Source organism: Microcaecilia unicolor, chromosome 1, assembly GCF_901765095.1.
Source record: "Microcaecilia unicolor chromosome 1, aMicUni1.1, whole genome shotgun sequence".
NCBI lineage: Eukaryota > Metazoa > Chordata > Amphibia > Gymnophiona > Siphonopidae > Microcaecilia > Microcaecilia unicolor.
Genome location: NC_044031.1, coordinates 165,080,555 through 165,108,502, shown reverse-complemented (window position 1 = coordinate 165,108,502; position 27,948 = coordinate 165,080,555). Strand labels below are relative to the sequence as shown.

At 44.3% G+C, this 27,948-nt stretch overlaps 1 protein-coding gene across 2 annotated transcripts in view; it reads left to right on the top strand.

The window, feature by feature from the left end:
* The window catches only part of OSBPL3 (oxysterol binding protein like 3), a 324,326-nt gene that overhangs the window by 259,876 nt on the left and 36,502 nt on the right, over positions 1-27,948 (top strand). For both annotated transcript variants that reach the window (XM_030202113.1, XM_030202121.1), the window contains 4 exons: positions 14,362-14,425; positions 16,730-16,808; positions 20,855-20,999; positions 22,727-22,871. In XM_030202113.1, the coding sequence (XP_030057973.1) occupies positions 14,362-14,425; positions 16,730-16,808; positions 20,855-20,999; positions 22,727-22,871 (433 nt within the window). The remainder of the gene's footprint in view (positions 1-14,361; positions 14,426-16,729; positions 16,809-20,854; positions 21,000-22,726; positions 22,872-27,948) is intronic.

The following is a 27,948-nucleotide window of genomic DNA, read 5'->3' as shown; positions in this document are numbered from 1 at the left end:
TGGGTGCCCTCCCTACCCCCTGTAGGCCCCTTCCCCTGGGATCTCCTTGGTAACCTTGGGGGTCCTATGGGCATGAGTGATACCCGCTCACTTCTACCCATCACAAGGTCTGGCTTCAAAATGGCTGCAGCGATCCCTGGTGGCAGTTTCATCGTATCATAAACCTTCTGCTAGGGGTCATGTCGGCCATTTTAAGGCTAGATCTACGACGGGTAGGAGTGGGCATCTCTCCAGCTCATAGGACCCCCAGGGCACCAGAAGGATTCTCCGTAGGCCTGGGGTGGGGGACTAAGGCCAGGGCTGCTGTTGTCTTTAGGGAAGGAACAGGGATCTGGACCGGGCCAGAGGGAATAGGGGTATCACAGGGGCTGCAGCACGTGATTCTTCTTATGCAGTTCCTGGCTGAATATTGGCTGAGACTGGCGTAAGCTCTGGTGGTTAGCATGTTTTGAATTAGCCCCAGATAGTCAGTGCTGGTGCCGAACGTGGCCTGGCACTAAATATCTGGGGTAGAGAATGACACGGGGACAGTTTGGCGCTATCCCCATGGGTTCTGTCTCCGTTCTGATTCCATCCCCACCCCGTCCCCACAGGCCCTGTCTCAGTCCCCGCCCCATCCCCGCAGGTTCTGTCCCCTTCCCTGCTCCATTCCCGTGAACTCTGTCCTCATCTGCAGAAGCCTCGAACACATATGATTTTATGTTTAAATCTTTTTATTAAAGTATAAAAAGGAACAATATGCTGTGCAATTGTTCTGTATAAATTACAAATAGAAAATAATAACAATGAGTAGCTATAATAACCCTCCTTCCCACCACCACACTCTACCCTTCCAACTCCAACAATAGCTGATTTCTACTACTACACCAAGGAATCCTAATTCACACTGTTAAAATATCCAGGGGTATAATATCCAACCTGTTCTGTATTTCCTAGAGGGGAAAAATATGCCCTATGAAGCACTGTTGTTTTTAAATCTGTGGATGAATAAGAAGTCATTAACAGACTCAGGGTTCAATCTAGCTCTTCCACAGTCCTTCCTGCAATAAAAGATGTCTTCTTAGAAGATGTGCTGGTAGCAGGATGTACAGGATCCCCCATGCAGATTTTGCTAGTTGTGGCCAGAATGCTTGCTTGTTTTTCCAAAAAAATCAAAATATCATTGTAGGCATCACTCAAACATAAATAACAGTCCAGTTGATTAACAGGCTTCAAAGTAGAAAATGACACAGGGACAAAGTTTGTCCCCATCCCGTCGCCGCAGGATCTGTCCCCACCCTGTCCCCAGGAGCTCTATCCCTGTCCCCATATTCGCGGTTACTGTGGGTCCCTGTCCCTGTGTCATTCTCTAATCGGGGGCTAATTCAGTGTTTAAAAATGCTGACCACTGTGGGCTGAATATTAATAGGTCTATTTGTATTTTTAAGCTGATGAGGTGCTTTCTCTTATATTATACCCCATGTGGAACAAGACAGGCTGAAATAGAACATTTTTGACATTTGACACCTATATCCCACATTAGTTCAATGTGGCTCACAATCAGTCTCAAAAGAACTTTGTATTTGTATTTGAAGGATAAGAGTACCGATCTGTATAAACCTAAGTCTGCCCTTGTCAGATATAACTTAGAGACCCATCCAAATAACCAAAATCAAACTGTCAACAATCGCATGTGGGGATCTTTAGCATTTCCTCTAGTGTTGTGCGTTTGGGCTTTTTTAAATACATACCTTTTAGTCCTTCTGTTGTGTAGTTTCCCGCTGCTTCTTTGGTCTTCTCCTTTGAAATGGAAGAGTAGCCTAATGGCTAATGCAGTGGATTAAGAACTCTGATTCCCATTGCAGTGGATTAAGAACTCTGTTTGATTCCCATTGCAGCTGCTTGTGACCCTGGGCAAGTCATTTAACCCTCCATTGCCCCAGGTATAAACTTCAAGCTCAGTTGGAATCGTAGCTGGGGTCTGGCGCTGGGAGCCTTCATTTGCCTCTGCCCTCTCCCATCTTGCTTTAGTCCACTCAGGGGCTGATGCGCAAAAGTCTCTAACATCTGCTCGCTATTTCCACCTAGGTAAAAGTTATTAAGGTGGAAATAGCGAGTGAAACTCAAAACAAATCACATGCAAATGATCTGCACACATTTTTACCATGCAGCTCGATAGGGAGAGCACCAGGTCATACGCAGGACAGTCAATCGGTAAGTGTGGCTGTTCTGCGCATGCCCTGTTCATAGGGAGAATAGACAGCCCACCCCTATGCTGTGCATGTATGAAAGCCATGGAAATGTCTGTACCAGCCAAGGACGCATGCAATATATGGGTTTTAAAGCAAGGGAGATGTGCAAACAATATTTCCAGCGGGGTGGTTTCCCATCCCACATAAAGCACTGACCACGTTGACTGAGCAATGCCTGGCCAGCTCCCTACAATGGTAGGGGGAGGGGTTATCCCCGATTCCCCTTTCCAGGAATCATCTGTACTGTAGTGTAGCTATATTTTTTTTGATCCAAGCCGTCTCCCACCCGGCAACAGAAGCAAGGACTTTCCAGGTGCTGGCAGGAGCAGCTGCTACAGCGGTTGGTCCCCTTTCATTATGCCCTTGCAGCTCTGGGCATGGCTGCGGGGCCAGCCATGGAAAGGTACTCCTGTGCAGGGACAGGGGGAGAGCAAGCTCTTGAGGGAAGAGTCACTGCTAACTGAGGAGTCTTGGATATAAGGAAGACTGGAAGAAGGGCATTTTCACAAAGAAAGTCAGTAAGAACTTCTGAGGACTAAAGGTTTCCTAGCCTCCTGCCTCTTAGGGCTATATACTGTTATAGCTAGACTAAAAACCCAACAGGTCTCCTTTAAAAGGCACTGGTGAACTTGGTCTCTGCATACAATATTGCAATCCATGGAAAAGGCAGCTCTCCTGTCATGCTACCTTTGCCCCAGACCTCCCATAAAATTACTCATGCTAAAGGTAGGTGGGCCTTTCTGTGCGTCACTTGTAAATGGCTGTGCATCCCTTGGAATGCATATCTGAATACTGCACAGCTTATTTCAGTACATTAGCTTATGATTTCCGGTATCTGCTATCACAAACAGTAAGAAGCCCACAGAGCCCATTTGTACATTCATCGCTGGCTTCCCTGCTCACTAAACTGGCTTGACCTGGTCAAAAACTCACATTGCTGTCTCGGTAAGTTTTATGCATCTCCCCTAAGTGCGATGATGCGTCTCATATTCTGCAGTCATAGGCTCTAAATTCAACCAGTAAGTGTTATTGTTGCACAGTGACTGTAACTGCTCATCTTCCTGCAGTTGTAGACACTGCCTCAGCATCGTCAGCTGTCTCAGGGAGCAGAAGACTTGGAACTTGGGAACACAGGTGTAGTTTGCCCATGGTGTTTGTGGGAAGGGCAAGAGGTAGGAAGAGCATATTGGTGATGGAAAGGGAGAACTAATTCAGTATTGGCACTTGGAAAATTTGGGGGTACCATCCTTCCAGTCCCCCTCCAAAAAAAGAAAAAAACCCACTATCTCCCCAATATTCAGTCCTATTTAACTGGCCAGGAATGACTCCTAGCCAGTTAAATAGCCTTTAGCCAGCTATCTCGGCTAAATGTTATCACTTAGCAGCTGGCCGAGTCACTGGCTATGTCATGCAATGCAGCCCGGTTAGCGCCAATATTCATTGGCTGGCCAGCTAAGTTTAGTGGCCAGATAGACCCGCCCAAATAGCAGGTCTGTTTATCTTTGGACACTATAACTTAGCCAGTCTGCTGATGAATATATGTTTAACTTGCTGTGTTCATAGCAGCCAGTAAAAACCCAGAAATTCAGTGCCGGTCACCAGATACGGCCCAACATTGAATTTCCAGGTTCGCTGCCAACTGCGGGAGTTAGCCAGGTTCCTTCCGTGGTCTCAGTATTGGCCCTTATGCCTTTAACCAGGAATCAAATCTGGGTCTCTCTACATGGCAGTGCTCATTTCAGAGAATACATGTCTATCAAGGCAATAATTCTCATTGAGACTTCAGTAAAATATGAGATCAGGATATAGGTAAAAAACAACATAAATTAAAGCAACTTTTCATATGTACTAAATCAGTTTATTTCCTAAGGGTAACCGTGGCCTATTGTCTAACTACTGTATTCAGAATTATGTATTTGTGTGTACATATACCCCCCTCTATTTTACAAAGTTTATTTTGCTTGATATTGTTACTGAACAGGTGGGCTGTCCCTATGTTTTATAGTCTCGTTAATTTTTGCTAAGTGTACACTTCAGAGTAAAAAGCCCAGTCTGTTTTGATGGTGATCCACTGTCACAGCTGTGCCCTTATGCATTTCATTAAACAATAAAAGGATATCCCGTTTTACAGATTGTGACCTGGCAATATTTTGAGACCTTCCGTGTTCTGTCTGTAACACATGGTGGAGGTAATAGATAGGTTAAGAGCTGGATCTTCCCTTATGATTTTTTAAATGGTTGTCCATGCTTTGGGGTTCTGGGCAAGTGGAACTAAAAGTTCACCACCACAAAATGCTTCCAGGAACTAGACATGTTAATTTGGAATTTAGAAAGAAAATTAACAGTCACCTAGAAAGAATAAGTGAGATACAAGTATTTAAATAGTGAATAGTGCAATGGAAGCCATTAAATCAAGGACCAATTAGTCGGAAACCAAAATGCAAAAAGGAAAACCCCAGAGTTTGGAGGACTTTGTTGTGCAGGGTGGAAATACTACCAACAATAAAGAACAACAACATAGATGCAGCAGCTCATAGGTTTGCTTGCTTTGTTTTTGAGTGTATGGCAAGGACAGCTGCGCCGGGAAGGGGAGACAGAGACCAACCTAATTGGCTTCAAGTTTTTTACTTTATGCCGTCTCCTGTTAACAGCATTATCATCCACCCCCCCCCCCCCCCCCCCCCCCCCCCCGTGAGTCCAGCATATCACTCTTCAGTCAGATGATCCATTCCCCTCACTGGCCATTCTTTAAACCCAAGGGGGCTTCTCAATCTAACCTCTTTGTTCAAACCACACTACTCTTCCTGCATTTCTAGTGATAACAAGCTGCTGGGCCGACCTAGAGCCTTTTTTCTGCCTTGTTCTGTCCCCGCTGATGCAACTTCCTGCTTCCACGTGGGCGGTATCTGGCAGAGAAAAAGCTCTGTGTTGGCCAGGCAGCGTGTTACCACTAGCGCTGCTGGAAGAGTAGTGATGTTTGACCAAATTCAACCTCCTTGTGTTTGACAGACTGCAGTGAGGGGAATATACCTGAGGGGAGGGTATGAGGTGGGAAGCTGAGAGATGTATGCTGGACTCGCAGGCCAGGCGGGGAGGAGGGAGAGATGATAATGATACTATTAGCTCTAGGGAAGGAGGGGGGAAAAAAACAGATGTTTGTGTGATGGTTCCATTCAACAACTGGCTCACAAAATTCAGCAAAATTTAACAATCGGCTCTGATGAGCCGGTGTGAGCTGGCTCCAGCACAGCAGTGATTATATCTGTACCGGGTCATAAATGTTAGTAGCCTATAGTTTATGTGCAGACCTGAGCGTTGCACCTATACTCTCCACGCATGTCTTGAAATTAAAGCCGCTGTACTGTTAACATGAACAAACCAAACAAAAAAAACAGCACCACGGGCCTTTAAAAATGGAACACAGTTCTTTAATGAATGAGCCTTGACAAAAAGACCCGACACGGGCCGTGTTTCGGTGACTAGCACCTGCGTCAGGGGTCACAGTGATGACGTGGAAAACTTGGGGAATAACTCGAATATATTCCTCTACAATATATTATTCCTTACCCCACGTCTCATGTAGTAAAAGCTACAAAGCACCAAGGCACTTTCACTTTCTGTATCAAAATGGATGAAAAGCTTTTCATCCATTTTGATACAGAAAGTGAAAGTGCCTTGGTGCTTTGTAGCTTTTACTACATGAGACGTGGGGTAAGGAATAATATATTGTAGAGGAATATATTCGAGTTATTCCCCAAGTTTTCCACGTCATCACTGTGACCCCTGACGCAGGTGCTAGTCACCGAAACACGGCCCGTGTCGGGTCTTTTTGTCAAGGCTCATTCATTAAAGAACTGTGTTCCATTTTTAAAGGCCCGTGGTGCTGTTTTTTTTGTTTGGACTTTAGTTTGTACTTTGTTCCCTCTCTTTTGTTATAACATGAACAAACCAACCATGCAGTGGCGTTCCTAGGGGCGCTGACACCCGGGGCAGATCGCCGATGCGCCCTGCCCCTCCCCCCCCCCGGTGAAAGAACCCCTTCCCCCCCGGGTGCACGCCGCCGGGGGGGGGGGGGGGTGCTGCGCGCCATCAGCGTTGTTTGTTTCCATGTTCCCTCTTCCCCAGAACAGGAAGTAACCTGTTCCGGGGCAGAGGGAGCATGGAAACGAATGACGCTGAGCGGCGCGGCACCCCCCCCCCCGGCGGCGTGCACCCGGGATGGACTGCCCCCCCCCCCCCTTGGTACGCCACTGCAACCATGAAGCCTAAAGTATGTTTAAAAAAAAAAGTTTTAAGTAACTTGGTAATAAAGTTGTTCAGACACCAGCTTCACATGTCATTTGAAGGTGAAAGGGGTTTTTTGTTTGTTTTAAATCCAAGTTATTCAGAAGCTTCTACTAAACCCCTTAACATAGGCAACCGAGACCCTTGGGCCCTGGGTATTAGTCACAATGTATAATAATAACTCGAGACACATGGTAATTTCTTAAACATGGCAAAACTTGGCCGCAGCTTTATTTTAAATCCAAACAACTTTATAAACATATCCCCCAGGTATACCCAAGCCAATCAGCTCGCGGCTTAGTAGCCGACCCAGTCCGCCGTCACAGCAAGACTGACTAATCGTAAACCGAGCTCCCCGCTGTGCAGCAAGGGATCTCAGCCATAAGCACAGCTATCCCAGCTGTCTAGCTTGTAAACCATCAGGCTTATATATTGTGTGATATAACCGGATATCCGCTGATATTCAGCACATCGCCAGCTAAGACTGGCAGCTAAATTAGGCCGCCAAAATAGCTGGACTATCTTTGGCTAGTTTAAACTTAACCAGCCAGCACTGAATATTGGCTTCACTGGTTAAATTTAAACGGGACAAAAAAACACCCAGATATTCAATGCCAGTCATGGGAAATAGCCCAGCATTGAATATCCAGGCTCAGCTCTGACTGCGTTCTGAATATGGGCCTCTTGTTGTCTTAACCTTTGACTTTTTTTTTTTTTCATAAATGGGATTTTCAATGCTTAAACATGAGGATTCTGTTTAAGAGAAGCACAGGAAGGTGTTTTTTGTAGCCACTGACTGCTTTGGTAGCTTGAGAATGTATTACAGAGCTGGTGTGTGCTGGGTGTGGAACTTTACACCTCCTGGATAAGGAATGTGCAGTATGTATGGAATGTGGAGTGATTACTAGCTAGACCTGAAGAGGGAGGAGGAAAACTTCAGCTCTGAAGACTAAAAATGGATAGAAAAATGAAAACTACCCTACAGATGATCAGAGAGACAGGCAGTCACACGTGCCCGGAAGGAATGGATTTGTAAGACAGTGTAGTGTTAGTAGACTCGGGATTCCAGGTCATTCTGCACCTTCTAAGTAGCCAGACTGTTTCTCATGTTCAGGAGATGGACAGAGCAGGCACTGTAGTCTCTATCCTATAGTTGGGGGACTGGGTATGCAGAAGCAGTTAAGGGGAGCACATAATTGTAGCAAGGGGAGATTTGGAAATGCCCTGGTGCTATAAGCAAATTTTGTTTTCATAACATTCCACATTCTCACTTGAAGTGGAGCAGGAAAGTAGAAGGTGATATCTTTTGGGCCTGATTTTATGACAAGACGCTGTTGGGGATGTCAAGAAAGGTGCCAGTTTAATAAAGGTAAACCTAAAATAAAACTCCCAACGTCAAATAGTGGTATATTGTGAGAACATAATTTGATACTGAAGTAAACTCACAATTGTATTCCGATAACCACAAGTGTATAGAAATTCGTGTAATGAGAGGGGTGACCATTGGTGTTAAACATGTGCCTGGTTTTAGCCAAACACTAAATATGACTACCCCAATGCATCGAGGTAACACAGCTGCCTATGTGCCTTTCCGAAAATAAGCACTTCAGACGCAGCATCTGTAGTGCCTAAATGCCAAAACATGCATTTACACCTGCAGGAAAATATTTTAGAAAATAACACCTGTACATCTCAACTCTGCCCCTGTTACACCCAAAGTACACCCCTGGGAGCATCTACAGACAATGCCTGTATAAATATGCATTGCCTCATTATTAATGTGTATACTATGGGATAGTTTGTAATAGGTCTTTTCCATGCGTAAAACAGCCTTTACACAAGGAAAAATATTTATAAAAATATCTGTCTCTTTTTAGAAAGCTTGTCAAGAAATGTATTAAAGTAGATAAGAGTATGAAATAATACTCTGTTAATTCTTAAATTTATATATATATAAATATAATTTTTTCTCAGATGCCAGTGTCTTGATCAGGACTGTCTGCTAATGTTTGTCTTGGCTTTCTAAGATTTATTTTGAATTATTGTAAAGCTGTTATTCTGCCAAGTTGTGCTGCCTCTGAGGGCTGCTATTGCTTTTCAAAATGAGAATATACATGATATGGATGTTTAAAATATCCTTCATAAAGTGACACTCCCACCTTTTGAGTGGTGTCATTAGCATATTTCCTTTTATTTAAAAAAAAATGTCAAGTTCAATGGAAAGGAGACTCCATGTTGCCACAGAGCAGGCAGCTTATTAGAAAACAGGTATTGCAAGAAACAGCACTTAAGCCCCAAGATGATCCAAATGTAAGTACTGTGTATTTATTTATTTAATATATCTTGCCAGTCTTAATTATTCTTAGTGGCTTACAAAAAAAAACATAAACAATCGACTAGGACAAAATTCAAATAGCATAATAATTATATTAAAAGCTTCATCTAACAAAGGTATCTTTGTGTTAACTCCATTAACTGTCACATTAATAACTAACACAGAATTCGACAGAGTGGGCAGAGATTGTGCCTTAGAGTTAGCATGGACGACATTAATGTGCATTACCTACTGACAGCAGATAATACAGCTCAGTTAATAGTGTATCATAAGAGTGGAAGAGTAGCCTAGTGGTTAGAGCACCGGTCTTGACATCCAGAGGTGGCCGGTTCAAATCCCACTTTTGCTCCTTGTGATCTTGGGCAAGCCACTTAATAATCCTCCATTGCCTCAGGTACAAACTTAGATTGTGAGCCCTCCTGGGACAGAAAAATATCCAATGTAACTCACCTTGAGCTACTACTGAAAAAGGTGTGAGGAAAATCCAAATAAATAACTCTTACCATTTGTTAGGTCATGAATTTTAACTAGTTGCTGACATTTTAGCTTTGTTTGGCTGTGTGATTTCTTTGTGTAATGAACTGTCCCCCAAGGCTTGATTTTATTAAGTCTCTTTCTCTCTCTGCTAATGTTTGATGATCTTTGTATTTTGGACAATTTTACCACTACCATCTGCCGCTCTCCACTCAACCATTTCCTAACCCAGTCACACTATATGGCCCATATCGAGGGCACTCAGGGGGTCTTTTACTAAAGCTTAGCTCGCGTTATCTGCAGCAGGACCCATAGGAATAAAATCGGCCCTGCTGCAGATAACTCAATGTGGAAATTAAAAAGAGTAAGACCTTTCTTCCCAAGGACCGTCTTCCGCAGCCTGGTACAATCAATGGTACTCAGTCATCTAGATTACTGCAATGCACTCTATGCTGGCTGCAAAGAGCAATAATCAAGAAACTTCAGACAGCTCAGAATACTGCAGCTAGACTCATATTCGGCAAATCAAAATATGAAAGTGCTAAACCCCTACGAGAAAAGCTACATTGGCTCCTACTCAAAGAACGCATCACGTTCAAAATATGTATCCTAGTTCACAAAATCATCCACGGAGATGCCCCAGCCTACATGTCAGACCTGATAGACCTACCACCCAGGAATGCCAAAAAATCATCCCACACATTCCTTAATCTTCACTTCCCCAACTGTAAAGGTCTAAAATACAAACTAACGCATGCGTCAACCTTTTCCTACCTGAGCACACAATTCTGGAACACGCTACCGCGCAACTTAAAAACGATCTATGAACTAACCAACTTCCACAAACTACTGAAGATCCATCTCTTTAACAAGGCATACCACAAAGACCAACAAATATGAACTCTAATACAAATATCCAGAACTGCCTTACAATATTTGCTTGTTAAATTACTAGTATGTTCTATCATTATCATGTTTGCTTGTTAAACTACTATTATGTTTTATCATTTATTTATTTATTATTTGTTACATTTGTACCCTGCACTTTCCCACTCATAGCAGGTTCAATGCGGCTTACATAGTAGTAAGATTAAAAAGTATAATGGAGAGAATACAGTCTAAGCTTAACAGAGTAAAGGAGATGTGTAGATAGGGAGAAGGGTAATAAGAGGTAAGAGGAGAAACTAGCTTTTGGCTAGATTGAGATAAACAAGTGATAGGGTTGGGTAAACATAGGGAAAAATTGGAGGAGGTGTGGTCTGAGACACTGACATTGTCACAGGGTCAGGTGAAGAATAGGTGGGTACATAAAGTTAGGTCGTGGCATTTGGATAAGCTTTCTTACAGGCAGTTAAGTTACGTAAAAACATTTCTTCATTAAAAAGCATCTGGTTATGAAACGTTTGTACGGTCACTAATATACTTGTTTGGAAAATGTGGTAGGAATTGACTTAGTTTTTATCTGATTGTGTGACAGTTTTTAATTATCATGTTACCCAAGATCCTTCTATAATGCTAAATGTATATTTTCTTATATGCTTCCACTAATCATGATGTATTGTAAGCCACATTGAGCCTGCAAAGAGGTGGGAAAATGTGGGATACAAATGCAATAAATAAATAAATAAAAAACTCAAGCTAAGCTTTAATAAAAGACCCCCCCCCCCCCTCAGTTTATTTATTAGTAGTCTGTGCGGAACCATGTCAAAGGGTTTGCTAAAATCTAAATATACCCCATCTAGGGCTCTCCCTCGATCTAACGCTCTGGTCACCCAGTCAAAGAAATTAATCAGATTTGCCAGACAAGACCTGCTTTCTCATCTACTTGCAGGTATATCTAGTGGTGGCAGACGTATATGTATGATTGCTCCAGAACAGGCATAAATATACACCCTGTGGTAATAAATCTTGGCAAACACAAGTAACACCCACTTAAATTTTTTTCAAAGTATATGTAGGATAAGTGCCTACATATACTTTTTATATGTGTATTGGGTGCGTTATTTTAGAAACGTGTGAGACCGGGTTTTAAATGTCTAAAAATTACCTCCTTAGTCTCCCAACTTTGGATGTTAGATTCTCCTATTTTAGGTCTAATGTGGGATATGTTTGTCCAGACTTGGGTTATAATGTTGGGTCTTTTTTGTTTCACACTTTTGGTCTGCCTTTCTATTTAAATGTGTTCTTGATCTGTATACATTTGAAGGTATAAATAGCGTGAGGAAAAACTCGCATCCCAAAATGCCTGCATATTGGGTGAATATCAACCATGATATCTGGGACTGATCCAGCTATTTTGGTGTAAAATTGCCAAGCATCAAGAGGTGGAGCTTGCTTGTGGGAAATGTCTGTTTCAAAAATGTTAGGGATATGTGGTGATTTTATATTTATTGCTGAAACACTTTTTTTACACTCATTGCAACTAAATCTTTGACTTTTAGGCTTTTCAGTGTAGGATTCCATTGTAGATTAATTATTTTATGAGGTAGTTCTGCTTTTTAATATTTTGGGCCCGTTAGCACTATCTTGAAAATAAAATTGAAATCAGTCAAATGAACCTTTTGCAATTCTGGATATTTTTTAATTGGACTGGCTTACAGTTCTTTCCAGGGGCAACTCCAAGGGGCCCTTTTACTAAGCCGCGTAAGCGTCTACGAGCACCCGACTACCGCATGGCTCTTGTGGTAATTTCATTTTTGGCACACGTCTGATACGCGCTCTGAAAATTTTTTTTTTATTTTTGAGCGCGCGTAACAGATGTGCGCCAAGTGGATTTGGCACAGATAGGTCCTTACTGCCCAGTTACTGCGTGAGTCTTTACCGGTAAGTCAATGGGCTGGTGGTAAGGTCTGAGTCCCAAAATGGACACGCAGCAATTTTCATTTTGCCGCATGTCCATTTTCAGCAAAAATTTTTAAAATGGCCTTTTTTTTACAAGCGCACTAAAAGATGGATTAGCGCGCGCCCAAAACCTGTGCCTACACTACCACAAGCCATTTTTCAGTGCGCCTTTGTAAAAGGACCCCCCAAGTGAGTAAGTCAAAGCAAAAGATGAACTTGCATGTGTGTTCAAGTGAATCATAGATTTTATTCACGGTCCTGTTTTCTGCAGCAAAATTTTGCAAATTTGGTGACCCAGATTTTTCAAGATTCTGTAGCAATTATTTGGCACATTTTCATGAATCAGCATATTGTGACTTATTTTATTTTGAAAATCATTTTCTGGCATTTCTTGTATGTCCAATTACTTTATTTGGTTCTATTTAGATGGAGATGGGATCTTTAGTTATTAGTGCTCTGAAAAGGGGAAGGAGAAAGAAAATTGATGTGAGGGATAGGAAGAGAAGGATGGATCTCAGAGGAAGAAAATGGAGAAGAGGTCTTAGAAATGAGAGGGTGGATAGGGAGAATCAGAAAGTAGAGGAAGGCAAGGAAAAGGAGGATTAGGTGCAGGAGCAGAGAGAGGGATTTGGGAGGGAACGTGGGATCAGAAGAGAAAGGACAAGTCCATTCCCGCACTCACATTCCTTGCCCTCCTTTTATTTGCCCATTCCCCACTAATCACCTCTTCATGTTCCTTGTTTACTTAGGGCCCCTTTTACCAAGGGTTGGCACGTGAATTTGCTGCGCGCTGAGGCCCCTTTTACCGCAGCGGGTAAAAGGCAAAAAAAGGAAATGGCTGTGCAGTAAGTACACACTTAACTGTGCAGCCATTTTGAGGGGAAGCCCTTACCGCCACCTATTTAGTTGGTGATAAGGACTCCTGTGCTAACCCAGTGGTAACTGGGCACGCTTACTGCCAGGTAAGCCCCCGGCGCAAAAAAAAATGTAGGTTGTGCTGGAAATGGTGCGCGCTGGGGGCAGCACTACAGGCAAGCAATAGTGCCGGATTGGTGCACACCAATGCTGTGTGGTAACTCTACTGTGGCGTTGTAAAGCGTGTGGAGGAGTGGTTAGAGTGGTGGACTTTGGTCCTGGGGAACTGGGTTCGATTCCCACTGCAGGCACAGGCAGCTCCTTGTGACTCTGGGCAAGTCACTTAACCCTCCATTGCCCCAGGTACAAATTAGTACCTGTATATAATATGTAAGCCGCATTGAGCCTGCTATCAGTGGGAAAGCGCGGGGTACAAATGTAAATAAAATAATTAAATAAAAGGACCCCTTAGTCACTCTCACCTTGGTACTTCAGGCTATGATGATATACTCTGTACATGCAGTTTCAAAGCATCACCCTCCAGGCTGAAACCAAAGGAAGAGATTGCACCTTGAAGCAGTGGCGTAGCTACATGGGGCCACGAGTGCCTGGCCCCCTGGTTTTGCTGGCAGAGGTCCCCAAACCCCGCCAGCTGAAGCCTTCTCCAGCACCATTCCCCCTCATGTCCCTCATGCTCCTTTTGGTGAAATTGAACCAGTTTCACTAAAAGGAGCATACAGGATGTGAGGGGGATGAGAGAGCAGGGCGGGCAACACGGCAGTGCTGGAGAAGGCTTCAGCTGGCGGGGGTTGGGGACCCCCGCCAGCCAAGGTATTTGCTGCAGCAGTGGATGGGGAGCGGCAGGACGTCGAGGCAGTGGGGGTTCAGCAGCAGGGAGGCAGACCAAAATCCCACACACACACTTCAGGCTCTGGCCCCCTCCCACCGTGAGATCTAGCTACACCCCTGCCTTGAAGCAAAGCACTGCTGCTTAGAAGGATCCAGGATCTTTCCCTATATTTCTGACACACTTACCTTTAGGGTCCCATGGCAGTTCTTTCAGGAGCAGGGTATACCACAGATGGGCTAACTTTTACGGCCTTTCCACAGTTATGGAATCAAGGGAGAGTGGGAGTCTTCATATTACGATGGATAGGGAAAGGAGGTGTGAAGGTTGATGTTAGTGATTAGAAGATAATAGAGATGCAGCAGAATTATGACTGGTAGTTAAACTATTAAGCTCTTATACGTTAGTTTTGATGTGTTCTTTCATTTTAACTTTATGGTTTTCAGTTGCAAAATGTGTATTGATTCAAAATCTTCTTTTCTTTGTTCATTTAGGTCAGCCATCATCCACCCATATCTGCGTGTCATGCAGAATCGGAGAAGTTTGTCTTCTGGCAAGGTCTTTTTCTTTTTTCTTTGTTGTCTGAAAACTAATTAAAAAAAAAATCTCAGCATCTTGGGCAGGCCAAAACATGAGAGCAGAGAGGCAAGGCTATATTTAACATTTTGGAGCCCGTAAGCAAGCCCAGACAGCAGATCCCAGAGTGTGAGGAAGGGACAAAGATGTGAAAGATTCCAAAGATTGCAGAACCAGGAGTAGAGTAGAGGAGACCATAGTGCCACGGTGGCACCTCCTCGAGGGAGCACATGCCCGTGGCTGCCCTCTGGCTTGGATATTTGGTGCCTGAGGCAGTTTCTGATGCCTAAATCTAGGCCTGCACAGAAGTAGTCTTGTGAACTGTGGTGTAACGTCCGAGGCACAGAAAGCCAGATCAGTGGAGACCTTTCTCACCCTTTCATATGGGGCATTACCGGGGGAGCACAGAGGGTGACCATTTTCAACCTGTTACTGTTGGGGATGTAGCACTTAGGCCCTCATGATCAAAAGCCCCGCGCTGTTCCAAACAGCGCCCTAAAAATAGCGCCGGGACAGCGCAGGGCTTTTCTGCATCGATGATCAAAGATAATGCATGCAAATCTAAGCAGCGCTATTATCTTTGATTATCATGTTGAAGTGCGGGAGAATTGCGCCCGAGCATGCGCTCAGCACAATCCTCCCGCACTTCTTTTACAGGTCTGGGCTGTCAAAAGCCCAAACAAACCGACTCCCACCCTCCCACCCAGCGATGGGGGGGGCTGGAGGTCCCCCCGACGACCCCCCCATGTTCACGGAGGGCTGGAGATCCGGTGGTTCTCCAGCCCCCCCCCCCACGAACCCCCAGAGGACTTGGTTGCCGGCTTAAGAAACGCTGCCCTACCCTCCCATCTGTGACGGGGGGGGGGGGGGTTGGAGGATCGGTGGGTCTCCAGCAACCCCAAACCCCCAGAAATCGTTGTGATCCATCGATGGGGGGGTGGGGCCTAGAGGTCCACCAGACCTCCAGCCCACCCCAACTCCTCCCCCCCCCCCCGGCGTTCTGTACAAATCCCTGGTGGTCCGTGGTGACACGTAACAGCACCCTCCTCCCTCCCTCCCGGCCCCCCCTACCTTTTGTTGGAGGCTACATACCATATAAGGAAGCGATTCCCTTACATGGTATGAAGCCCTGCCCAGCGCATCCCAGGATGCAATAGGCGGGGCTGGGCGCCGCCATTTTGAAGCGGCGTCGAAAGGAAGAGGAGGGAGGCATGCAGGCTGCGTCCCTCCTCCAACAAAAGGTAGGGGGGCCGGGAGGGAGGAGGGTGGGGTTACGTGTCACCACAGACCACCAGGGATTTGTGGAGAACGCGGGGGGGGGGGGAGGAGTTGGGGTGGACCTCCAGCCCCACCCCCCTCGTCGGTAGATTACAGCGGCCACAAGGATTTCTTGGGGTTTGGGGGGGCTGGAGGCCCACTGAACCTCCAGCCCCCCCCCCCCCCGGCGCTGGTGGGAGGGTGGGACAACGCTTGGCCGGAGGCGGCCACGAACATTTCGGGGGGGTTCGGATCATTGGGGGGGGGGGACTTACCAGGGGCAGCCAAGGGAAGATGTCACTTGAGACAGGGCTGAGATGCCACCCCCTTCCCCCCCACCCCCCCAGGCCAAGTTCTGGCATTTCCCCCCTTCTTTCCTCCACCCCATTCAGAGAGGTGGGCCACAGTAAAGAGAAGAGGTGGGTGCCAGTAGCAGGGCAGCATATGGGATTTGTGCCTGCCGCTGGCAGCTTTTGGAGCATGAAGAAAGAAGGTAAACCCATGGAATGGGGTGGAGGAAGGAAGAGGGAGATGTCGCTCCTGGAAGAGTGTTCCCCCCCCCCCCCCCCCCCCCCCGCCTTAGGTGGCCTAATGGTCAGGCCGCCCCTGGGATTTGCATAAGATAGTACAGACCATAGTGATTACACAACTAGACTACTGTAATCTGATTACACAGGACTGAGTAAAATGTTATTATCTAAAATGCAAAACTTAAAGGCTAGAAGATGGCATAGAGCCTGTCCAGTTTTAAGAGTTACACTAGTTACCTATATTTCAATTTAAATGCAAGTTCTTTAATTTTTAAACATTACTTGGGGAATTCTACATACACCTACCTTCTGAGTTTTCCTCAGTGTAAAACTGTGGCTCTGTTCCATTTCTGCTGATTGCTATATTGGTATTGGAGAAAAAAATGTGGTGATAAAAATGTTTTACTATTTGTTTTTGCTTCTTTAAAATTTCTTTTATTGGAAAAAATGTGAAGATTTCCAACATGGCTGACTTTTTTTTTTTTTTTTTAATTCACAGATGTGAGATGGAAAAACAAATTCTGGGGCAAGTCTATGGAGATAGTTCCCATTGGTACAACACATGTGACTCTGCCAGTGTAAGTCCTATGTTGAGACAGTACATTCCATGGCCAGCTTGGACCAGTACTGGGGTGGGAAACCCATCATTTCTTTGGACCACTGCTGCCTTAGTTTTGACTAGGGGGTGCCACTGGAGGTACTCCAGCCCAGTGGTATAGCCAGACAGCCAATTTTGGGTGGGCCTGAGCCCAAAGTGGGTGGGCACAAAGTTTTCTCTGCCCTACCCTACCTCCACCTCAAAATATAAATTACACTTTTCTCTGAAGGTGGCCAGAATTCCATTTTACCAAGCTTGGCAGGGAGCAGCATCATTCCTAAGCCACTGATGCCAGCACCCCACACACGTTTAGTTGTCGGTGGCTCAAGGATGCTGTTGTCAACTTCAGAGCTTGGCAGAAGGGAGTTCTCGCCGTCTTTGGATGAATTGCACAGCTGAGGATGCTTGGGGATCCACACCAGCTGTACAGCAACGGTCAGGATTGATTTTAGCCGTGCTAGAGCCCAGGTCAGAAAATAGAGGAGAGCCCCCCCCCCTCCCTGAACCCCTCTCCTCTCTGCCTTCCCTTCAATTTCCCCACCTGCCACTACTATCACACCACAAAGGGTACAGGAGTACACACTATGTGGCAACAATATCAAAATGCTTACTAACCAAACACACTATGAATCAAGACAATAAAACAGCGACCAGTTCACTTATCTGAGAATGCAGATTACAGCACTGTAGAGACTTGATCAACCTACCGACACACCCTCACCAAATACAGAACAAGGGATCACAAATTAGAAATAAAAATATTTAGACAAAATTTGAGCTGGGAACCCCAAGAAGTTAAACTTAGCATGTACTACAACACTAGAGAAAGAAAAACAGAAATGTATTTCCTTTTTACTGAACACAATACAAAGACATTTACTATGCACATTTCCTAAAGCTAACATTCCATTTAAAGCATTCAAAATATAATTCTTTTTTCTACCTTTGTGGTCTGGACATTTTATTTTTCCCATCATGTTGGTTCTGGTTTCTCTTTTCTACTTTCCTGTCTGTCGTCCCCTAATTCTCCTTCAAGCACCCACTGTTTGTTTGTCTTTTCTCCTCTCTCCTGTCTATCCCCTCATTACACCTTCCTCTGAAATATTGATTGATCCTTTTTAGCTCTGTCCTCTTTATTTTCTTTTTCTTTTCTGCTCTGTCAACTCAAATTTCACCCTGTATCACCCCTCTCCTTTTTACTTTTCAACCATCTATCAAATTTCTATCATCCACTCGCTCTCACATTACCCATCTCAAACCTTCCCCGGCTCTGCATTCTCATCTTTAATCTAATCCCCATTACCATATTTCTACTCTTTGTAATCACTATCCTCTCATTTCCTTGCCACCCGCTCCTGGCTTCTCCCACATGATTCCACCATCCCCTCCGCCCTCCTGGCCCAGCAGCTGCTTTCTCTTCCTCCCCATCTCCACTCTCATAGCCTGACATCTCCCTGTCCCTTCTCTCCTTCCTCCTGCTCTCTCCAGCATTTCTCCATCTTACTTCCCTCACTCCCACTGTCCAGCATCTCTCCATCACTCCCTTCTGCTCCTGGATCCAACATCTCCCTCTTTCTCTTCTCTCCCTCCCTCTTACCAACCCCCATGTCCAAATCTCCCCCTCTTTCCTATTGTCCCTCATTTCTCTCTTTCTCTCCCTTGTGCCCACATTCTCTCTTCTCCCTCCTTCAATGCAGCATTTTCTCCCTTCCTCCTGGCCACTACCTTGTCATTTTAATGAAATATTAATGAACATTGTTTGTTTGAATATCTATATAGATTTTGTTTGGTTCCTGTTCTTTGGATAAGCCTGGTTTATATTCCCACTTCATGTTATCACTACCTTGTCCAACATTTCTGCCTCTCCCCTGTGTACCATCTCTCCCTCTCCTCCACCCCTATGTCCAACATGTCCTCTCTCACCCTCCATGCAGCATATCTTCCTCCCCTCTCACCCCTTATGTCTAGCATTTCTCCCGCTCTCACCCTCCATGGATATAAGGGTGGAGGGGAGGGGTAGATGCTGCAACAATTCTCCCCCTCCCCTCCCCAAGTCCAACAATTCTTCCCCTCTCCTCCCCATGTCCAACAATTCTCACCCTCCATGCAGCATCTCTGTCACCCCTCTCGCTCTCCATGCAGCATCTCTGTCACCCCTCTCACTCTCCATGCAGCCTCTATCTCACCCTTAGTCCAACATTTCTCTCATCCCTCTCACCCTTCATGCAGCATCTCTCTTTCCCCTCCCCATCCCGTGTCCAACAATTCTCCCTCTATCACCCCTCCCCCCACCCTACCTTACAGCTCTTCTTGTATGAATGAATCCCTGGCAGCGGCGAGGGGAACAGGCTGAGCGCGCACAGTCCTGCATCTCCCTCCCTTAAGCATTGTTCTTGCTTGAACAGGTCGCTGGCAGCAATTCCTACATGCTGCCTGCCGCTAAGTCAGAAGCCTCCTTTCTGCCACATCCTGCCTAGTCAGAAACAGGAAGTGGCAACAGAGGGAGGTGGGGCACAGCAGAAAGGAGATTTCTGGCTTGGGGGCAGGCAGAGTGTGGAAATCACTGCCGGGGAACCCGTTCACACAAGATCGATGCTTAAGGGAGGGAGATGCAGGACTGTGGGAGCCCAGCCTGCTCCCCTCCATGCCAGTGACGTTAAAGGTGTAGCATTGCTGGGTGGGCCTGAGCCCAAACTGAGAGTTTGTGAAGGCTCCCAGCAGTAGCTTCCACCCCCAGTGCACACCATTTTCAGTGCTACAAAAATACGTGCTATTTTTGTAGCACTGGAACTTAACCAGCCCCTATTTGACTGACTGTACATTTGTCCTTTAGATTGTAAGCTCCTTGAGCAGGGACTGTCCTTCTATGTTAAACTGTACAGTGCTGCGTAACCCTAGTAGCGCTTTAGAAATGTTAAGTAGTAGTAGTCCATTTACTGCCGGGTTAGTGCAGGAGCCCTTATCGCCATCTCAATAGGTGGCAGTAAAGGCTCCCCCACCCCCGAAATGGCCACGCAGTAAGTGTTTCACTTACCGCATAGTCATTTCTTTTCCTCAGAAAGACAGCCTTTTCCCCACTGCGGTAAAAGGGGACCTCAGCATGTGTCAAAAATACGCGCTGATGCTAGCGAAGGCCCCCTTTTACTGCAGCTAAGTAAAAGGACCCCCTAGTGTGTAATTACTTGGCATGCCCCTCCCAGGTCCACACCCCATTCCATTTGCACACTATAGAAATTATGTGCTGGGTTTATGCACTAATTACAAATTAATGCTGATTAATGCTTGTTAACTCCATTTATGGTACTTGCCACAAATTAAGTGTCAGTTAAGTTACATGTATAGCTCAACCTATTGTGCCAGTGGGCACACAATTGTGTATCCAACTGTGTGCACTCTGTTTATAGAATATATAACATGAAGGGGTTGTCTACCTCACTTCCCATTCCTATGTGTTTGTTTTTGCAGTCCTACTCCCTCAGCCCTTTATCAGCATTCAACATTTGAATCTTACAACAACAGTTTTGCGGTTCCACCTAACACTAACACATCTTTAAAAAAACAAAATCTTGTCCCCGCTGTGTCTTCTCCCATCTTCATCTTTGCTTTCCTGACTACTTTACCAGCTTCTCTTTGCTTTTCCAGATATTATTTCTTGTCTTCCTCTTTCTTTGATTTCATGTAGCTTATGAAGGCTATCACTTTTTCCTTACCCTTTTAGCTATTTCTTTCGAGATCGATAGTGGCCTCCTTTTCCTCTGTATAGTTAGGAAAGTCAATAAATATAAGGTTCATTGCCCGTGTTTGTTTTCTCACTGTTTTTATGCTTCTCCAAGATGCTACCATGGAACTTAATTGACATCAGGTGATTTTGTGCTGTAATGCATAGAGTGAGACCCAGATATGAGCATGTTTGTTAAATTCCACACTGCTGATTGGGCCCCCTGTTGGTACAAGTGTAAGTCATCTTGTAAGGAAAAGCTCTGGTTGTGAGTTCTTAAGGTGAAATTAAATCTTTTTCTTCCTAAGTTTCAGAGACCATTATGAATGGAACAAGGTGACATCTTGCATCCATAACATCTTGAATGGACAGCGGTGGATAGAGCATTATGGGGAAGTCATCATCAGGAACACAAATGATGACAGCTGTCACTGCAAGCTAACATTCACTAAGGTGTGAAAGCCGGAGGCAGCACACTATAGCTGTTTAATCCAATGGGGTCCAGAGGATTCTGCTAAGATGTGTATCAGTCATTTTCTTCTAAGATATAGATTAATTTCCTCTGAAACCATACAGCCACCCAAAGTTGTAGAATCTCTCAGCCTAGTGGTTAGTGCTGCGGACTTTGATCCTGGGGAAGTGGGTTTGATTCCTACTGTAGCTCCTTGTGACTCTGGGCAAGTCACTTAACCCTCCATTGCCCCAGGTACAAATAAGTACCTGTATATACTACGTAAACTGCTTTGAATGTAGTTGCAAAAAAAAACCACACAAAGGTGTTGCCCATTTCCTTTCCCCCTTTCCCTTTCCTAAACTTGCCATTTGGTATAACATACACACTACCACATTCATCCATTAGAGGGCAGTATCTTATTTAAATACAGAACTGATAATATGTAGAAGTCCCATCTGATTTAGTGTCTGTCTCCTCTTGGGTCTATTAAACTTTATTCTAAGAATAGTGCCTCATCCGTTTTTCTTTGTTTTAATCCGCATGAGCAACCCACGTTACAGTTAGCATGTCAGTTATGATTTTACCAAACAGAATGGCCGTGCCTAGTTTTGTACCATTGCATGCATGAATTCATAGCTTTGATTTTTGGCATTGATTACCATGAGAAAGAACTACAAATCCATGCATGGACTGGAGGGAAACTAGGGACTTAGATGAGTCTGTCTAGTTAGACAGGAATTGAGGTGGCTCACATTATTGCCATGAGAATTGCTTTCCTACAGATTTTGGTTTCTTCCTCTCCAGTGCTTGTGCTTCTGGGGATATTTCTGCCCTCCACTAATTGTTATCCTGTACCTCAGACAGTGGCTTGGATTTGTAGTAATCGGAGCAGACTTTAAAAGTTACTGTTCTTTGAACAAACAATCTTAGATCAGTGACAGTGCCGTGCCTTGCTACATAGAAAGGACCTTGGTTTAGTCCATGGGTCAGTCAGGGCTGAGGATGCTGCAGAGAGAGGGGAGGGTTGCAGCCTATAAGAGGGCAATTCTGTAACTGGGCACCTCCATTTAAGTACCACAAGGGCATGCGGTAGGAGAACCAAGCTGCCTTGCTTTCATTCTAGAATTTAAGCGCAGCCTGGCATCAGTGCCCCTAACATATAGGCGCTTGCACCTGTGCTGGCCTTAGAGCTGACATAAGTAAATAAGGCAGGGACACATGTAATTTACAGTATTATGTAAGTAACATTCATAAGAGCTGTGTCTGTCCCACCCATGCATGCCCTTGTGTATGCCCCCTTGAAAATACACACTGTATGTTAATTGGGTATTTGCAGAGTAGCATTTTGCCAGAATTTTGGCATTTGCTTAGTACATACATACATGCATATATGCCATTATTCTAAGCATTTATGTGCATAAATGAGAATGCCTAGTTACATCTGGTGGCTGGATTTATCACCTGTCTAGGAACAGTGGAAGGGGAAGGTCTGCAAACAGAGAAATCTACCTGGGTAGTAGTGAATGAAAGTTCATGGTGCCAGAGTGCCATGATTCTAAAAGAGCAGCAACAAAAAGGAGAAAGAGGGAATTATAGGGCCAAGAAAAGGGTAAAATCTTGAGAATGATGTCTGTAACTGTTTAAGAGTCACATCCATGCTAATAGTGCAGTTATGATGGCTTTTCCAGTGGTGTGAGAAGCAATGTTGCATCTGATTTAATTCTAGGCAAAATATTGGAATCCAAATGTGAATGAGATTGATGGCGTAGTCCTGGACAAATGTGGGAAAGCAGTGCACCGTCTGTTTGGCAAATGGCATGACAGCTTGTTCTGTGGAACTCCAGCGTCCTCAAGATGCATCTGGAAAGCAAGTCAGTACTTCAGTCATTATTGTTCTTTGGCTCAGTCTCACTTATTATTTGGGGGAGAGGGGATTTTAATTGTGTTCTTGATCTGCAGCTTGATAAATCACAGCCTTTGGTCCACAGTACATTTGATTCTACTTGTGGCATCCTCCTTTTTTGTAAAGCGTTGAATCTGCTGGATGTGTGGAGGGTGCTACATTTATTTGTTTAAAACATTTCTAGCCCGCCTATTACTAGGCAGGTTACAATAAAACATTAAACCGGAGCCCAGAACATCGGTGCGAGTGTGATTGTACCAATTCATCCCAATCTCATATCAATTACTAGATTGCCAAATCCATGTTTTCTAAGGTTGGTTTGGCAAAAATCGGGCTTTATGCTGATTCAGACCATGGGATGGTCTGGGTGGAATTATAACTCCACTGTAGGCCAATAAGGCCTTACTTATGGAAATTCCCACCCGATTTATATCATGATGTTAAATTTTGTGATTACCCTGTTCAGAAATGGCAGGAGTATACTGAGTTTCCAGCATTGTGCATAGCCTACCTTTTTTGGGGAGGCTGTGAAGGTGGTCCGGCGAGGTGAGATAATTGCTTTATGCTAGCTTGTTTATTTGAAATTTGATATACCGCCTTTCAGGCAAAATCAAAGCAGTTTACAATTAAAATAATTTTGAAAAGAACTACAAAATCAATGGATAGATATAACAAGGATAGAGAACCATAGTGGTAGGAAAAAGGGCACATGATTGGGAGCTACTCCATCTGAAGCGGCAACTGCATCAGGACCATTTTCAGTGAATAAGGCACAACTATTAAGCTCCAAATGCTGTCCTTCACTAACGAATGGAAAAATCATATTTTTACTATAAATATAAACTTTTTTGTCATGGTAATTGGGGGGGGGGGGGGGGGGGGAGAGAAGAATCACTTCTGGCTAAGCTAGTGAGGCAATGAGAGAGGCCCCATAAAATTATTCAACTAAAGTCTAGTCATGGAGGGTTAGAGAGAGAAGATCATACAATTAACAATGTTTTTAGAGATTTTTATGCTTCCATGTATGCAGAGCCTTAAAGAGAAGGGGTTGGAGGGAGATACCTCTCTGGTTTAAAATAAAGACCTCTACAGGAACGGGTTTGCGGGAATCCCCTCTGGGATTGCAGGGTTCCCATGGGGATGGAATCAGTTCCTGCAAGGTTCCTGTTTAAGTGTAAGCTACACCTGCGCCAGTGAAGTTCTTTTGAGTGCTGCCTCCTCCTCCTCCTCCTCGCTTTTAACAGCACAAATGTGGAAAGTTTTCCATTAATCCTTTCTGTTCCTGGGCTGATGCACAGGCCTCAGCTTTGACACAGACACGAGCATCAAAAGTCACATGACCTACTGGCACATGCATGTGGCGACCTCGGCACATAGTGCCAGCGATTCAGAGATGAGTCTTACATGTGCGCACCAGAGTGTTCCAAGCTCCAACTTCCATTCCTTCCTTGCCTGCAGTGCTGCGGCTCAAACCCAGAAAAAGGCAGAGAGCCAACCATGCAACTCTGTAGTTTAAACCTACCCTCCTTAGATGATACTGATAGGTGCCGTTTAGGAGTGCCTGTTTCAAAATTGAATGAGCTATTCAGCAAACTCCATTGCATAAAGCTCCAGACCTAGATGGTTTTCTTAGTGAATTTACAAAATTTTACAAGATTATATTGCCATCCCCTTAAGAGATGTTGTCGACCAATTTAGAGACTCAAGTAATGCTGAATTCACTGTCAGAAGCCAGGCAAAGATAAAACATTGACTGACTCCTACCACCCTATGTCATTACTAAACTTTGAAAGAAAAATATTTGGCAAAAATTTTGGCATAAGGTTAGCTCAAATTCTCCCCTCTATAATCACAGATCCACAAGTTGGACTCATACAAGTTGCAGCAGCATTTCAGGTACACCTAGAAGGCTGTTGCTTATCAATTAGCACAGTATATTAACTCCTTTAGATAAGACTAGCCTGACCCTGGATTTCGTGATAAAGTTGAAAGAATTTTTGGGTGCTGAGGAACTAGATCCCCTGTTGGTTTCTTATTTTTATGATCTGTTGGCTGATTAGGAGGGTGAGCTGGGCTATTCACTTGAGACTTTCCCACTTCTTAAAATTATAGGGCAAATTCCACAAGTTGTTTACAGCTCCGAACACCAGGAATGCTGGTATCGAGTACTGCACAGAGCCTACTTAATACCGAGCATATAAGGCAGGCCATGCTACTTACTCTATTTGTATTAAATGCAATTTAACACACTGTGATTTTGGCCACTCTCTGTGGCACTATGTGAAAATGTGAATTTTATTTGGTCGGATTTTGTACAGTAGGTCAGCCCATTCGATGCCACTCAAGTGGTTTACTTTGTAGGGGGGTGGACTTTGGGGTGCATGGAAGAGAAGTTAAATTGTTTAAGTCCAGAGTTGTAGCCCTGAAATGTATTTTTCTCAACTGGATGCAAAATTCTTTTGGGAATGGTGGAACAGGCTAACACTCTTTAGTGCTGCTGGAATTTCAAGCGGCGAAGAGATCATTAAAACAGAGAAAAAAGTTGATGCAAATTTGGGATCCATACATTCATTCATTGATCTCTTGGACCTGAAGCATGATAGTTAGTACCCTGGGTGTGGGGGTGGGGGGGAGCGGTTCTTTGTAGGATACTTCTTCCTTATGCAGAGGTTCCTTAAAGGATTAGAGGGACTGACAATAAGGGATGTTTATAATTTAGAGGTTGTCATCGAGTTACTTGCTCATTGAATAAGAGTTAAGTTTGTTGCAACATCCTTAATACCTACTAATGTCATGGACAGCTATGAGCCCTCCATGGTTGTCTTTCTTGGGGTTTGGATGGGGGTTCTTACTTGTAGTGGAGAGGTTGTTCCTGTTGGTATAAACCCCTGGATTCTATATGGCACGATTTATGTTGCATGCATACAGGTGTATTCTGTATTTGCACGCACAACTTAGTTAACAAGCCAATCAGTGCTGATAATTGCCAATTAACAAGCAATTATTGACACTAATTGGTGTTAGAATTTACACGCAGAACTGTCTAAGCATATTCTATAACGTACTGCACATAAATTCCAAGTTGCATAGTTGAATGTGGGTGTTTTAAAATCTACGTGCATTGTAGAATACACTCAGCCCGCACCTAATTTAGTCGCATGGACCAGTGCTCAGCATATTCAAAACACCGTCTGGAAATTTAGGCTTATTCTGTAAAGTATGCCTAAATTAAGATGTACTTTTCTACGCTTAGGCAAATTTCATTTCGGCACCAATTTTTTTTTGTAGGCGTGATATATAGAATCTAGTCCAAAATTTATATGCTATCTGTGAAGATGTTTCTTGATTTATTTGAATAATAAAGATGTTTAAACATGGATGGCCTACTCTCCAGTCTGCTTGAATTTTAACTACTTTGAATATTTTTGTCATCTGAAATGTGATCACTAACACACAGATATATATTCAGTGTTTGCAAGCTTCTCTCATGCGTATTCATTATGGACAAAGTAGAACACTTCCAGGACAGGGCTGGGAAGTACTGCCATGGAACATTTATTGTAGGATATACAGCTGAGCCAAAATCTGGAAGGGAGTTGGTAGAGAAATAGCTAGTATGCATTGTTATAAACCTGGCACTTTTCTTTGGTCAAAAGAATCCAAACTTTCCCTGCCCCCAGGTCATACTCGCTTTATGTAGAACTCATTGCAGCTTGAGTTTTCAAAGCACTTGTGTACAAATGTGTTTAGGTAGAGATGTTTTTATATAAATATATTTATATAATAGAAACACAAAAATGTATTCAGGAATGGTTGATTATTGAGCTCTAAATAGGTGGTTGAGTTCAGAGAGACTTCAATGCATGTGGGTTGTACTCTGAGCATCACAGATGGAGGTTTAATTTAAGGCTTATAGCCTGTCTCTATCATCATGATTCAAAGTAGGTTACAACTATACACAGAAATGTGATAATTATAGTATTGATGCAATATGATGATAGATCTGACTAGACATAAATCCTGACTATATATGAGAGACCCAAATCAGTTTATCACCAACACAACATAACCCCTTGTCAAATGCACCCATATTACGCATGCTAGCTTGGAAGCGAGTATACTTATATTTATTTTGTTGGAATGCATTTGACGCTCATTTGAAAGAAAGTGGAAAGAGAACTGGGTTGTGTGTTTAGGTAGTGAAGGCAGGAGGATTTGGCATTAAGCTGAAGGTTTGTTGGAGAGGGGGCGGTATTTATTTTTTGCAGGAGATTTAATCCTTCTGTCAGTGGTCGTTACATCATTGTCGTCCCCCCCCCCCCCTCCGTTGAAGTCAGGTGACAGGACATTAACCCTCCTCCTTCTCCTCCCTCTGGCTGCACAGATTCTCAGTACTTGTAAACAGCCAGTGGACCATCCTCTGCAGATTACTGAGAACCACACCTTTGATCCTTAGCACAAAAAGCAAAAGGAATAAGAGTGACACTTCAGTTTGTGTGATAACAGAAGGCAGAAGGGTGACAGTATAAAAGCATGGAAGAGACCCACAGTTCTTGTACTGCAAGAGCCCAATCTAAGGGCTCCTTTTACTAAGCAGGTGTAAGTTCAATGCGACTTACCACTTGCTATACAGGAAGTACCGCCAGGCTACCGCAGTAGCCCGGCAGTACTTCCCACTTCTAGCACGCCGTCATTTCCAGCGCTACAAAAATGTATTAATTTTTGTAGCGCCGGAGTGGCCTAGTGGTTAGGGTGGTGGACTTTGGTCCTGGAGAACTGAGGAACTGAGTTCGATTCCCACTTTAGGCACAGGCAGCTCCTTATGACTCTGGGCAAGTCACTTAACCCTCCATTGCCCCATGTAAGCATCATTGAGCCTGCCATGAGTGGGAAAGTGTGGGGTACAAATGTAACAAAAAATTTAAAAAATACCCGGTGGTAATTGGGCAGTGCTGCGTGCTGCCTGACTACTGTCAGGTTAACACGGGAGCCCTTAGTGCCACCTCAGTGGGTGGCGGTAAGGGTTACCCCCCCCCCTCCAAAAT